The 12,729-nt window shown below is 42.8% G+C and overlaps 1 protein-coding gene across 5 annotated transcripts in view; it reads right to left on the bottom strand.

Annotated features, from left to right (window-relative positions):
• DPP6 (dipeptidyl peptidase like 6) overlaps nucleotides 1-12,729 on the bottom strand; it is a 1,065,758-nt gene that overhangs the window by 276,615 nt on the left and 776,414 nt on the right. For all 5 annotated transcript variants that reach the window (XM_024990441.2, XM_024990444.2, NM_174040.2 and 2 more), the window contains 1 exon segment: nucleotides 4,660-4,754. In XM_024990441.2, the coding sequence (XP_024846209.1) occupies nucleotides 4,660-4,754 (95 nt within the window).

Here is a 12,729-nt window from a genome sequence, read left to right as displayed (position 1 = left end):
GGGAACAGAGAGACTGAGAAAAGGGAGTCAGGGGAATGGCTGGGAGTGGGGAGCAGTCAGAACACACAACATTTTCAATTAAGTTTGCTTTCTTATACGGGTGCTCCCCAGGGTGCCCTGCAAAGAATTATAATAGCAACATCAAAAATCACCGATCACAGTTCCCCATAACAAACAAAGTGAAAAACCTGAGGTATGGTGAGAACTGCCAAAATGCGACAGAGACGCACAGTGGGCAAATGCTGTTGGAAAAATGGCACCAGAAGACTTGTTTGACGTAGGTGGCCACAAACCTTCAATTTGTGGAAAAAACACAGTATCTGAAAAACTCAGTAAAATGAGTGCTGCGTGCACAGAGTCCACGTGAAAGCTGGCTTAGACTTTATTTTTAGAAATTGAGGGAAGGCACCCGCCTCATGTTGGGACACAGCCTAGACCCAAGTCCTACAGGGAAGGGGCTCAAAGCCAAGGATGCTAATCCTCCATCCAGCACTGCTGACCTAGTCTCCCTGGGTATCTCTATTTAGAGCCGCCACTGGCTCATCCTGCCGGAGCCTTGATCCGCCGGGGCTCTCCCACAATCCTGAGCCGCGTTGACTGACGTTCACATCCCGGTCTGCCACGTCTGTCTTCTCATGTCGTCCAGAAAACGCTCCTGGGAGGCGGGAGAGGATGCACAGAGCTTGCACAGCTGCCTGAAGGCCTGCCGCTCCGAGCAGACAGCAACGCCAGCGTGGGGAGGAGCTGGGTCAGAAACCGCCCCCATCCTTACCGCACTGATGCTCCGGGGGACCGACGGCTCACTCCTGTTTTGTGACCTTTTATGTTCATTCACACGATACACAGTTATGGACTACCTACTGTGTGCAGGTCACAGTGCCAAGCACCGTGGAAGAGACAAAACTAAACCAGGCCGGACCTGCCTCCGATGAGCTTTACAGCTGAGCAGCACGGGTCCCCGGCTCCCAGACGACGTGCTTGTGATTTCATTTCCCGTAGAAATCTAAAAGGAACGCCTCAAAAGTATTCAAAAAACCAGAAAGTGCACCAAGATTTTTTTAAAAGATTTTTTTTCAGATGTGGACTTATTTTTAAAGTTTCTACTGAATTTGTTACATTGTTTCTGCTTTCTGGGTTTTTTTTTGGTGGGGGGGGGGGAGGGCTGCAAGGCATGCAGGATCTTAGCTTCCCAACCAGGTATCAAACCTGCACTCCCTGCATTGGAAGGCAAAGTCTTCACCACCAGGGAAGTCCCCTGGCCAGGATCTTTTGGTAAATGCTTCCTGAAGTCAATTATCATGTCACACCAAATACCATACACTACCAAATAATAAGGGTCTGAAAACGCCCATCAGAAGATAACATAAAAACCCCCAAAGAATGCAAGTTAACAGTGCAAACCAGGATGGAATTACCACAGAATGTAAATGTCTCCTTGAGCTCACAGCTTAAACTATTTGTGGAGTTCTGAAATATTTCATGATCTGATTTCCACCATTTGAAGGTGTGAGAAGGGACAAATGACCTCCTTTTTGTTAAAGGAAGTTGTTTGGGGGGCAAGTGAGACCCCTCCAGGTGAGCCCAGCATAGCGCAAGCTCTCGTTTGCATAATCATCAATGATCTATAAACTCTTTTGCTAGATTGGCTAGTGTGAGTGGCATTCAGTCTCATTCCCTTCCATTGATCCATCCCGGGAAAGAGCCAGTCACAGAAGCCAAGGAGCCAGGACGATGCTTAAGGCCAGTGGGCTGGGGTACCCACCCTATGGGACCTTGCTTGTGAGGCTGGGGAAGGAGAATGAGGTTAGGGGTCAGACTGCAGGTTAATGGTCTAAACTCCTGACCCAGGCATTCACTGCTTCATGTTCATGTCACACTAGTTCTGGGTCGTTTTAAGATAAACCTGAAGATTACAGGTAGCCTCACAGGTAGCACAGTTCTCTCTCTCAGCTTACCTTTATCACTGAAACAATCTCAAGCTTCTGAGTTTTGAACAAGGAGAGACTGCTTGGTGAGCCATCATCGCAAAGGGAAGAGGGCAGATCAGACGAGAGCCACTGCCCTGTGTTCCTGCTCTCTGCAGCCCACGCACCCTCCCGGGAGCAGAGGGTCCCTTGACCCCAACGCCCCAGAGCACTGTGCTTCCCTTTCTTCATGTTTGCTCCTGAAAACACACAGGGCAGACAGCCATCTCAAGGCTGGATCGCTCCATCGGCTTTAACTTGCAGACGGAGGCGCTGAAGAACAAGAAGTTTAACTGGCTCAAAAGAACTTAAATCCAGAGCTTCTATATTCTAAATGATGATGCAGGCCGCCAGGGACTTTTCCTCTTAAGGTCCGTCTAGTCAAAGCTGTGGTTTTTCCAGTAGTCATGTATGGATGTGAGCATTGGACCATAAAGAAAGCTGAGCGCTGAAGAATTGATGCTTTTGAACTGTGGTGTTGGAGAAGACTCTTGAGAGTCCCTTGGACTGCAAGGAGATCCAACCAGTCCGTCCTAAAGGAAATCAGTCCTGAATATTCATTGGAAGGACTGATGCTGAAGCTGAAACTCTAATACTTTGGCCACCTGATGCGAAGAACTGACTCATTTGAAAATACCCTGATGCTGGGAAAGATTGAAGGTGGGAGGAGAAGGGGATGACAGAGGATGAGATGGTTGGATGGCATCACGGATTCAACGGACATGAGTTTGAGTAAGTTCTGGGAGTTGGTGGTGGACAGGAAGGCCTGGTGTGCTGCAGTCCACGGGGTCACAAAAAGTCGGACAAGACTGAGCGACTGAACCGAACTGAATTTATATGAGGTCTGTTTATAGGAGTCTTTACATGCAGCTTTGAGCCAGGAATAAACTGGATTGATCATGAACAGTATTAATCAGAATGTATGTACACCTTTGGGGGTCAACAAATGTTTCTGACGTGAGTGGATAAATGACATGTTAAGAAGAAATTTCATTACATAGGATATGCCTTCCGATTTTTAAGAAGAATTCTTCCTTTTTTCTCTACCCAAGGTGTTTTCCAAAGTTGCTTTATTGCTCGGCTAAAACAACTTCGGTTACAATACTCGATCTGTCACACGGTATTGATCTGAGAAAGAGAAGGCCATTCCTAGTCTTACGCAGCTGTACGCACAGCACCTGCTGCCAGCAAACCGATGTGCTCACAGGAAGTGTCGGCGCTATCCTGACACCAACACGCACTTACCCTCAGCAACGGTCCCATTACTTTCTCCTCTCGATTATTATTAGAAAACCATTTCTGCAGCTCCTGTATGTTTAAGTGAGTTGAATCAGCTTTTCTAAGGGCAGTCATTCTATCACAGACGGTTTTTTAACACAAAAAAATGCCAGGCACATTCATTCTTTCTGGGTCAGGTCCTACTTTGCCAGAATACTATTGAATTCAATAAACCTGTCGTTTTGGGAATTATACCATCATACAGCCATTCCAGGCCTCCCTCACATCCGCAAACAGTCTCTGTAAAGGGCGGGATCCATTTCTTTCTAAACACCACTAAAATGCTTACTTTTAAAGAACAAGGTGTCACTACACCGAAAAGAAATGAAGAGTGTTCAAAAGGCAAGCTTCGTGTTCTGGAGAAGGTGTGGCAGCATTTGTGTGGGTGGCGGGTGGGGCAGCACAGAGATGGAGTGGTCCTCTCATCCTTTCTTGTCTGGGATGGAGGCTCCAGGGACCAGCCTGAGTCCTCACCCAGGGATCTCAAGCTCACTCTCTTACTGGGCTCAGGATCCTTAGCTGTAAATCTAGGCAGCTCTTCCCCTGCCACCCCTCCCAACACCACCACCATGGGCTCTAATCCCCAGATCCCAGAATTCCAGGATTCCTTGTGTTTCTCATTCACACCGGATGCCTGTTATGATTGTTCTGACTGCAAATTCTTGGTCTGTTTCAAGTCTCTCTTTTAACAGACTTGCCTTAGTTTCTTCCCGTGACTTCCTTTCAGCATATTGTACGAGAAAAGGATAGGCTCCCTAAAGCTGAAGATTGATTCCTTCTAAAAATGAGCGTGAACATATGTGAAAAAAAAAAAAAGAGTTGATGCTCTTTAAATTGATTTCTGGTACGTAACTTCAGTCAATTCTTCAATAAATACCATTAACTGTACAAGAGCTCCAGATCTTAATGCCATTATCTTTGGGAAAACAGGTATTCCCAATGATGAAGTACTGGCATTCATATCGACTCCGTCCTTGTTCCAAAGCATAAACATCACTTAATGTCATTATAGAGTAAGTACTGTCAGTGCCTAAATTAATATTCCCTGTGCATGTGAGGATGCGATTTTTAAAAAATGAGATCGAGCAAGCCATCCTGAAGTATTCTCTGCATTACCCCCAATTGTTCTGTAAATGTGCAAAGCCTTAGGACTGTCTTTCAATTATAAGTGGTATGCAACACTTGTTTCCAACACCTGCAGAGAAACTTTCTGTACACTTAGAGAAACCATGCTTTCATCTTATTAAATTAGTGTGGTTTCAGTCTCACATTATCTTTAGCTGCTCAGTCTGTAGTATTATAAATTTATTGCTTCTGCTTGGCTATACTAAAAGTTGAAACCTAAAATCATTTTCTGCTTTACTGACTCGAAGGCGGGAAAACTGAAATTATCCTGGTCATTAAAGGGAGTACTTACAATTTTTTTGCCTTCTATTAACACCGTAGAAGTATTTGTTTCAACATTCCGCAGTATCACACTTCCTTTCTGCTCTCGGTAGATGAATTCTTTATCTACAAGAGAGGAGATAAAAAAGAAACATGAAACACCAAGGAACTCATTAGCTCTTGATAGACATTTAGGTAAAATGAACTGACCAGCTCCAACAAAAATATATCCTGTGTTTCGTTGAAGGATCCATTAAATACGGTGAAATATATTCAGTTCCTTTCCATATAACTGCACATGAAGCTTCTCTCTGAATCGTTTCTCCTGCTATACTTGTGCAAGTACACACAATCTTTAGAACATTCTAGAATTTTTTGGAGTGGGACACACAGATGAGCAGATTATGGAACCTTCTACCGCAAGAGTTGGAAGGTGGTTGGTACTAAAGGGATTGATTCCCTGCGTCTGAAACGTTAGGGTGAAATCTGTACACGTGCACAGGAGCAAACCCACATCTATATCCTGCAAGATCGCTTTCATTTGGTCCACAGCTCCCTTTGCTACGTCTGGAGGAACTGGCAGCTCTGCCCTTACGTGTATCTTTGACTCGATTCGTTGTATCTTCAGTGACACTGGTCCTTTGTAAATCAACTGAAATTCCAAATATCTCCTTAAAAAGGGAACTGATGAACTGATTTTCAGGCAGGGATAGAGACACATAGAGAACAGACTTTGGACCCAGTGGGGGAAGGAGGGGGTGGGATGAATCGAGGGTAGCACTGACACATATATACCGCCATGTGTGAAACAGCCAGCCAGTGGGAAGCTGCTAAATGGGCACAAGGAACCCGACCTGGTGCTCTGTGGCTCCCTGGAGGAGTGGGATGGGATGGGGGTGGGGGAGGCTCCGGAGGGAGGGGTCGTGTGTGTACTCGCGGCTGGTTTACATTGCTGTGTGGCAGAAGTCAACACAATATTGTAAGGCAATTATCCTCCAATTAAATATTAAAAAATAAAACAATTAATAGAGCAATTCCACTGAATCGTACACGTGTAGAGGTGTGTGTGTGTGTGAGTGTATCGGCACGTAGGCATGAGTGTCTGTGTCTGTGTATACATACTATAAATGAAAGGGTGCAACCAGTCCATCCTAAAGGAAATCAGTCCTGAAGATTCACTGGAAGGACTGATGTTGAAGCTGAAACTCCAGTACTTTGGCCACCTGATGCAAAGAGCTGACTCATTTGAAAAGACCCTGATGCTGGGAAAGATTGAGGGCATGAGGAGAAGGGGACAACAGAGGATGAGATGGTTCGATGGCATCACTGACTCGATGGACATGAGTTTGAGTAAACTCCGGGAGCTGGTGATGGACAGGGAGGCCTGGTGTGCTGCAGTCCATGGGGTTGCAAAGAGTCGGACACGACTGAACTGAACTGAAACTTTCTGAAAGGATAGTAGGTAGACAGGAGGCAGAGTGCACAATGGGAAGAAGAAATAATAATTCGGAGATTGGGATTGACGTATGTGCACTACTATACATAACATTAAGATAACTAATAAGGACCTACTCCACTGCACACGGAACTTGACTCAATACTTCGTAATAACCTAAGCGGGAAAAGAACCCGAAAAAGAGTGGAGATACCTGTATGTGCATGACTGATTCACTTTTCTGCACACCTGACACTAACAATACTGTAAACTAACTATACTCAAATAAAATTTTTTAAAAAAGAAATAATATTATCTGAGTGAAGGGGGTGACACTGAGCCAGTATGAAGGTAAAGGCATTTCACACAGTAATTAGTTGATGAATGGAAAGCACTGTGTGGACAGGATTAATTCCAGCGGTGTTATCATTTCTATGCTTTTAAAATTCTGCTCCACAGAAATACATTCTTTTCTTTTTTATTCCTTTATTCTATTTGCTTTGCGTTTAGTTGTCTCTTCTTGTTCTAGTCTGTTAAGATGGAAGCTTAGAACTTTGGTTTCATTTCCCTTCCTTTTAGTAAGACTATTAAAGCTAAAACTTCTCCTTCATGCATGGTATTACCTATATCTCACAAATTTTGGTACGCTGAATTATGTTACTATTCAGTTCAAATTACTTCTAATTTTCCCTGTAAAATCTGCTTGACCCAATGATTATTGAGAAATATGTTAATTTCCAAATATGTAAAGTTATTCTGGTCTTCTTATTTTTTACAGATTTTTAGTTTAAACTCACTGGATCAAAGAATATTCGGTACATGATTTTAGCCTTTTAAAGCTCATTAAGACATTTTTGTAGCCCCAGATGTGGTCTATCCTGGTGAATGTACCGGATGCACATTTAATGAAATTATTATGACTGCGTTTGGTCTGTAATCTCTTTCGGGGTGTGCGTTTGTTTTCTACTTTTCTCCTTTACTTCTTGTTTTCCTCTTTCTTGTTTCCTGATTTTCACTTTATTGTTTGAATAATTTTTACAATTTTAATTTCCCTATTTTTAGCTGTATTTCTTTGCTTTTGTTTTTTTTTTAGTGGTTGTCCTAGAGATTTTAATATGTATTCAACTTAGCAGCATCTACAAAGAGTTAACCATGTGCCACTTCTCATAAAAGACACGGTTGAAACTTTTCAGGTTTCAGGTCCACATACAGTCTCATCCTGTGGTAACTGTTATGTGTGTTACATCAATACTTTATACATTCCACAAGACAATGCTATAATTATTGTTTATAACAATATCATAGCATATAAAGACATTAAGAAGAAAAAGCAAAAAAACAAAACACTGTCTTTTGCATTTATCCATTTACCATTACTGATGGTAATAATTTTATCAAAAATATGAGTTTCCATCAGATATCATTTTCCTACTTCTTAAAGAATTTTCTTTAGGATTTCTGATTATATGAATTGCTGGCAACCAATTCTTTTAACTTTGTCTAAAAGTCTTTTCCTTTAGCCTTCATTCTTGAAAGGTATTTCTTATAACACAGGTTTCTAGGTTAGTTTTTTTTTTTTCCTTTTAGTGGAAGTTCTGTTCCCTGTCTTCTGGTCACCACAGTTTCTACTGAGAAGTCAACTATGCACTGAATTATTTCCCTGCATGTCATTTCTGGGCACGTTTGCTGCTTTCCAGATTTACTTGTTGTCTGTGGTTTTCAGTGGTTTGACGACGATGCACTTTCGAGGGGGCCTGCTTCCTGTTTGTTTGATGTTTAATGAGCGTCTTGTATCTGCACATTTATATCTTCACCAAATCTTCAGCTGCTTATTTTCCAGATAAACTTTCTACTCCTTTATCTGTCTCCTCTCCTTCTGGTATTCCAGTTTCCCATATATTGGGCACCCTGATGTTATCCAACAGCCTTGGATGCTCTGATCATTAAAGAGTTTTTTCTCTCTGTTCACCTTGAATCATTTCCATTGATCTATCATCAAAGTCACTTTGTCTTTTCTCTGCCACAATTATTGGACTATCAAATCCACACAGTGAATTTAAAAAATTTTAGAATCTGTGTTCTTCTGTTCAGGAATGTCCATTCAGTTCTTTTTATTATTCCTATTTTTCTGCTGAGGCTTTCCTTTGGGATTTTCATTTATTAAAAACATGATCACGTTAACTCATTGAGGACAATTAAAGAATCTTATAAAATCCTTGTCTCTCAGTTCCAAAATAAGGTTCATTTTATGATCAGATTAAATTACTTTTATATTGAGATTGTCTCCCATTCTGTCTTGGTTCTTTGTATGTAAGGTAATTTTTCATTATTTCCTAGACATCATGGATTAATCTCTGGACACTCTGGGTTTTGTTGTTGTTGTTCAGTCACTAAGTCGTGTCCAGCTCTTTGCGACCCCACGGACTGAAACACGCCACGCCTCCCTATGCATCACCAACTCCTGGAGCTTACTCTTACTCATGTCCATTGATTTGGTGACGCCATCCAATCATCTCATCCTCTGTGTCCCCTTCTCCTCCTGCCCTCAATCTTTCACAGCATCGGGGTCTTATCCAATGAGTTAGCTCTTCACATGAGGTGGATAAAGTATTGGAGTTTCAGCTTCATCAGCAGTCCTTCCAATGAATATTCAGGGTTGATTTCCTTTAGGAATGACTGGCTTGATCTTCTTGCAGTCCAAGGGACTCAAGACTTTTCTCCAGCACCATAGTTTGAAAGCATCAATTCTTTGGTGCTCAGCTTTCCTTAGAGTCCAACTTTTACTGGGTTTTGTTAATATTCCCCAGTGACTGCTGTCTCCTTTGCTATAGCAGGTAATTTCCTTGCTAAACCTGGATGGTCAACTTGTATTTCTGGAGAGCAGCTCCACTCTCAGTTCAGTTATTTTATCTTCAGTTGATCTGCTGGGCTTCTCTTCACGCATGTGTGGCTCATGGGTCAGATGCAGAAAATACTGTACCTATGCTTTCAATTTCATTACTTCCAGTTGTATCTTATCCCATCCCTCTCCTTTTCTTAACTTTTAAGTTTGACACCGAGCTTGTTAATTTCAGCATTTCTTCTTTTCCAATATAATCACACTGTGTTATAAATGTTCTTAATTACCTCTTTGAGTTTGTAAGTTTTAATGAGAAGAGTATTTTCGCTACTGCTTAGTATTATGCATTTTCAGTTTCTGTCACAATTTCTCCTTCAACCTGGTATTGATAACTTTTAATCTGCAAATGTATGAAAAACACTGTTTTTTACTACCAGTTGTCAGAAAAATCTGTATTATTAATTCTTTGAAATTTGTTGAGACTGGTTTACGGACTGACACATGGCCCATTTTTGGAAGAGTTTCTTGAGAGAACACATTATTCTCTAATTGTAAATGCAGAGTTCTATATGTGGTCATAAATTAAGCATGTCCCTTGTCTCATTAAATTGATTCTCACTTAGCTAATTTTTTGTGTGCTCGGTCTTTCCTTGAGTATTGAAATTTTTTAGTAGAATGATGTTTTGAGTAATTCTCTCCTGGAGATCTCCCAAAGAGTGTTTTATACAATTTTTGACTACTTTATTAAATTAATTCAAGTGTAGAAATTTCCTATCTTCCTGGAGACTTACAACTTTTATTTTTTAACTGCATTTTTCTCTCCCTCACAATGCTTTTTAAAGATAACTTCTCTTTTTCATGATAGGATAGATGAAATAACAGTATGCACCTTCTATTGCTCACATGGAGTCAATGAGATGCTACATGTAACACACACAATGTGTTTTATAAACAACGCCAGGCTCGGGGTCAGCCCTCGGTGTGTGTCAGCTGTCAACAATATTTGAGAAAAGGATCTGGAGTCACCTTTGTCTCCTTTCTTAAAAAAATTTTCCCTGAATTAACGGTTTATATTCCATTAATAGATGTTTTTATTGGAATTTTAAATTTTTATTATTTAAAAAATTTTATACAATTTTAAAGGTTACATTCTATTTACAGTTACTATGAAGGATCAACTGTATTCCCGGTGTTGTACAATATTAATTGTATATTGTCACCCTGCTTATTTAACTTCTATGCAGAGTATATCATGAGAAACGCTGGGCTGGAAGAAGCACAAGCTGGAATCAAGATTGCCAGGAGAAATACCAATAACCTCAGATAGGCAGATGACACCACCCTTATGGCAGAAACTGAAGAGGAACTAAAAAGCGTCTTGATGAAAGTGAAAGTGGAGAGTGAAAAAGTTGGCTTAAAGCTCAAGATTCAGAAAGCGAAGATCATGGCATCTGGTCCCATCACTTCATGGCAAATAGATGGGGAAACAGTGGAAACAGTGTCAGACTTTATTTTTGGGGGCTCCAAAATCACTGCAGATGGTGACTGCAACCATGAAATTAAAAGACGCTTACTCCTTGGAAGGAAAGTTATGACCAACCTAGATAGCATATTCAAAAGCAAAGACATTACTTTGCCAACAAAGGTCCATCTAGTCAAGGCTATGGTTTTTCCAGTGGTCATGTATGGATGTGAGATTTGGACTGTGAAGAAGGCTGAGCGCTGAAGAATTGATGCTTTTGAACTGTGGTGTTGGAGAAGACTCTTGAGAGTCCCTTGGACTGCAAGGAAATCCAACCAGTCCATTCTGAAGGAGATCAGCCCTGGGTGTTCTTTGGAAGGAATGATGCTAAAGTTGAAACTCCAGTACTTTGGCCACCTCATGCGAAGAGTTGACTATTGGAAAAGACTCTGATGCTGGGAGGGATTGGGGGCAGGAGAAGAGAATGACAGAGGATGAGATGGCTGGATGGCATCACTGACTCGATGGATGTGAGTCTGAGTGAACTCTGGGAGTTGGTGATGGACAGGGAGGCCTGGCGTGCTGCGATTCATGGGGTCGCAAAGAGTTGGACACGACTGAGTGACTGAACTGAACTGAACTGAACAATATTAATGAATCCCTAAGCCCATCTTAAACCCAATAGTCCTTACTTCCCACCCCTAGGTTGCCGCTCCCCAGCCTGTGCCTCCTGTTTGTCCCTCATTCCCAGTACTCTGGGCTTCCCTGGTGGCTCAGATAATAAAGAATCTGCCGGCAATGCAGGAGACATGGGTTCAATCCCTGGGTCAGGAAGATCCCCCAGGGAAGGAAATGGCAACCCACTCCAGAGAATGCCTGGAGAATCCCATGGACAGAGGAGCCATGGGGTTGCAAAGAACTGGGCATGACTGAGCAACAAACACTTTCGCTCTCCCCACTCTCTCCCCGTCTCCTGCTCACCCTGCCCCCTCACGTCACTTCCGATGGTCTTGCCCAGGGCTGGGTGGCCGTCACCCACCCCCTGCACTGCTGCAGGGTCTCCAGTGGTCTCCACATTTGCTTTTCAAAACTTTTTCCCCTGGGCGCTTGGCCAACACTACTTTGGCCAAACTTCTTAGTCTGACACTCGATTCGAAGCCCTTCATACCCTGGCCTGGGTTTCTCTTCTCAAGTTTCCCACCATCCCCTATTAAGCATCCGAACAAGTCCTGCCTGCCACTCCTCTCTGAAGCTTCCTGCTGCCGCCTTGGCCGCAGTGCCCTTCACCCGGCCCTGCCAGGGACCGTCTCCCCTTCGGGAAGTTTCTCGTGCCTCTGCCGGGCAGAAAGCCCTCCCTCTCTGCTGGCCCTCACCCCGTTCATCCTGCTCTGTGCTCACCGCAGCACACTGCTTATTTGCTACTAACACTCGTCTCTCCCACTAGAGTCATAATTCTCAAGGGCAGAGCCCACACCTATTCGATTTTTCTAATTCTTAGCATAATGGCTGTCATGAAAGTAGGTGCTAAAAAATGTGTGATGCACTTAACAGATCCATCCCATCACGAGTCTGAGTCACCAGGCATCGAAGTTGCTTGTGGAACAACAGGCAGGACTCCTGGAACAAGAGGGAGCGCTCTGGGCTGAAGGAAAGATGGCTGTGGTATGTGGTCGTTTTTTCGACTTAGACCTTTTGTGCCTCTTTGTGAGATTCTGTTACAGCTATTTCATTCCCAGCTCTGTTACAGGAGGACTTACATCTCACATCCAGGTACAAGGCGTTACATGTTACAGAAGGAATGCATCTGGATGCTTGAGGATAGGGAGGGAAAACAAAAAGCCGTGCTCAACAGGGATGCCAAGAAACATGCTGGGGTTCTTAGCAAAAGGCTTCCCAAAGAAAATCTCACACATGACCACCCACTGGCTAGTTACTTCTTCACGTGCTAACTACCCAGTGCTTTGCACTTACAGTAAGTACATCAGTAATTTAGTTGTTCTGCGTGCTTTAGGAACTCTTCAAAGCTAAAAAAACTTAAAGAAATAAAGTTGCATTGGTAGCTAGCAGAAGATGGTTATTTTTTGTTTCCCCAAATTGTGATACAAAAATATATAGCAATGCAACAAATTATTTTATGTACTCTGCCAAAAATAAGATAAAATTCAGTCCTTCACTTTGAGTATAATGTGTGTGTGTTAATTGCTCAGTCATGTCCGACTCTTTGCGACCCCATAAACTGTAGCCTTCCAGGTTCCTCTGTCCATGGGATTCTCCAGGCAAGAATGCTGGAGTGGGTTGCCATTCCCTTCTCCAGGGGATCTTCCCGACGCAGGGATTGAACCCCGGTCTCCTGCATCGCAAGCAG

Source organism: Bos taurus, chromosome 4 (assembly GCF_002263795.3).
Source record: "Bos taurus isolate L1 Dominette 01449 registration number 42190680 breed Hereford chromosome 4, ARS-UCD2.0, whole genome shotgun sequence".
Classification (NCBI taxonomy): Eukaryota; Metazoa; Chordata; class Mammalia; order Artiodactyla; family Bovidae; genus Bos; species Bos taurus.
Note: the sequence above shows the minus strand (reverse complement) of the source record. Positions and strands in the feature narration are given on the sequence as shown.